Genomic DNA, 1,870 nt, shown 5'->3' with positions numbered 1-1,870 from the left:
CCACCCTCCCTCCCTCATGAACCCTTGATAATTTATCATTTTTTCTTTCCACGTTTTAAACTGACCGATGTCTCCCTTCACCCACTTTTCTGTTGTCCGTCCTTTACCCTCCCTTTACCCTCCTGGTACCTACTCTCATTATTGGTCCAGAGGGGTTTAACTGTCCTGGATTCCCAGTGTCTCCAGCTCTTATCTGTATCCGTGTGCATACTCTGGTCTAGCCGGATTTGTAGGGTAGAATTGAGGTCATGATAGTGGTGGGAGGAGGGGACAAAGGGAGCATTAAAGACCTAGAGCACATTTGTGTGTTTGGTTGGTGCTACACTGCACCCTGACTGGCTCTTCTCTTCCTGTGACCCTTCCGTAAGGGGATGTCCCGTTGTCTACAGATGGGCTTTGGGTCTCCTCCTCCTGTGAATGGTGAATCTCTTCTGCTGCTTTCAAAAACCCCGTTAGCCACTGCCCTCGGGTCAGTTCTGACTCATGGTGACCCTAAGGGACAGTGCATGGCTGCCCCCAGGGCTCCGAGACGAACTCTTCACAGGAGTAGAAAGCCTCATCTTTCCCCCATGGAGCAGCTGGTGGTTTCAAACTGCTGACCTCGTGCTTAGCAGCCCAACATGTAAGCCCAGTCCACCACCAGGGCTTTCCTGGAGCTTTTTGTAGCAGACTTCAGACTTCATGTCAGTCAGGAAGAACAGCAAAGAGGCCACTCTAACAGTACCACAATGCATTCTGATCCCTAACAAAGTGGACAGCGGTTCCTGAGGACCCTAGGATGCCCTGTTGCATAATCATGAGGGCCGGGCTTCTGAAACCAGATCACAGGTTTTCATCAGGGTAGATGTGAGCACAGTCTTCATCGGGATGTGTAAATGAAGTGGGGGTGGGGGCCGGGTGCAGCCGGGAGCGTCCAGTGCCCCCAGGGGGACTGAGCCGGCCTTCCCAACCTCCCAGAGGACAAGGACAGGATGAGCAGCAAACACCAGCTCCTCACCTTTGTCTCCCTGCTGGAGACCAACAAGCCGTACCTGGTCAACTGCGTCCGCATCCCCGCCCTCCAGGTGGGTGCCCGCCCCACCCCGTCCCTCTGACTCCCAGCTGCCACCCAGGTGGGGCTGAGTAGGGTGGGAGCCACCTTCCACTGGACTGGCCACAGGCCTAGCCTTGGCCTGCTGGTACGTGACACAAGGGGGCTTCGAAGCGTCCTTGGAAAACTCAGTGATCTTTCAGTTCCATGTTCCCGTGCACTGTTTGAAGCCCAGGTGGTTCAATGGTTTAGTGCTTGACTCTGAACCCCAAAGCTGGAGGTTCCCACCCCCACGCAGCCCCTGGGAGAAAGACCTGGTGATCTGCTTCTGTAAATCCTGCAATCTAGAAAACGCCACTGGGCCGTGTGGTCCCGCTGTGAGTTCAAACTCAACTCCAGAGTGCCAGGCAGCACACACACACACAGAGCAGGACTCTGAGGGATTGGGTGCCTGTGGTTGTGGGGGCTGGATGGCTACCCTGAGTCGATAGGTAAATGGTTAGGGAGGTGGATGATGAATGAACTGATGAGTGAATGGGTGGTTGGATAGGTGGGTGGGTGGTTTAGGAGCATAGGTGGGTGGATAGATGAGTGAGTGGATGGTCGGATGGGTAGATGAATGAGTGGGTGGATGAATAGATAGGTGGATGGATAAATAGATAAGTGGGTGGATGAATAAATGGGTGGGTTGGTGTAGATGGGTCAGTGGGTGGATAGATGGATGAATAGACGAGTGGGTGGATGAATAAATGGGTGGATAGATGAGTGGCTGATGGATGAACGGGTAGATGGATGAACAGAAGAGTGGGTAAATGAAAAATGGGTAGGTGGGTGAATGGA

At 53.4% G+C, this 1,870-nt stretch overlaps 1 protein-coding gene across 1 annotated transcript in view; it reads left to right on the top strand.

Moving 5' to 3' along the window:
* The window catches only part of DHX34 (DExH-box helicase 34), a 27,519-nt gene that overhangs the window by 23,193 nt on the left and 2,456 nt on the right, over positions 1–1,870 (top strand). Inside the window, 2 exon segments of the mRNA XM_045292658.1 lie at positions 390–420; positions 937–1,090. Coding sequence (XP_045148593.1) covers positions 390–420; positions 937–1,090 — 185 coding nt within the window.

Source organism: Echinops telfairi, unplaced genomic scaffold (genome assembly GCF_000313985.2).
Source record: "Echinops telfairi isolate 266 unplaced genomic scaffold, ASM31398v2 ScPeMD7_655;HRSCAF=1070, whole genome shotgun sequence".
Taxonomy (NCBI): Eukaryota; Metazoa; Chordata; class Mammalia; order Afrosoricida; family Tenrecidae; genus Echinops; species Echinops telfairi.
This window is presented reverse-complemented; position numbering and strand designations above follow the sequence as displayed.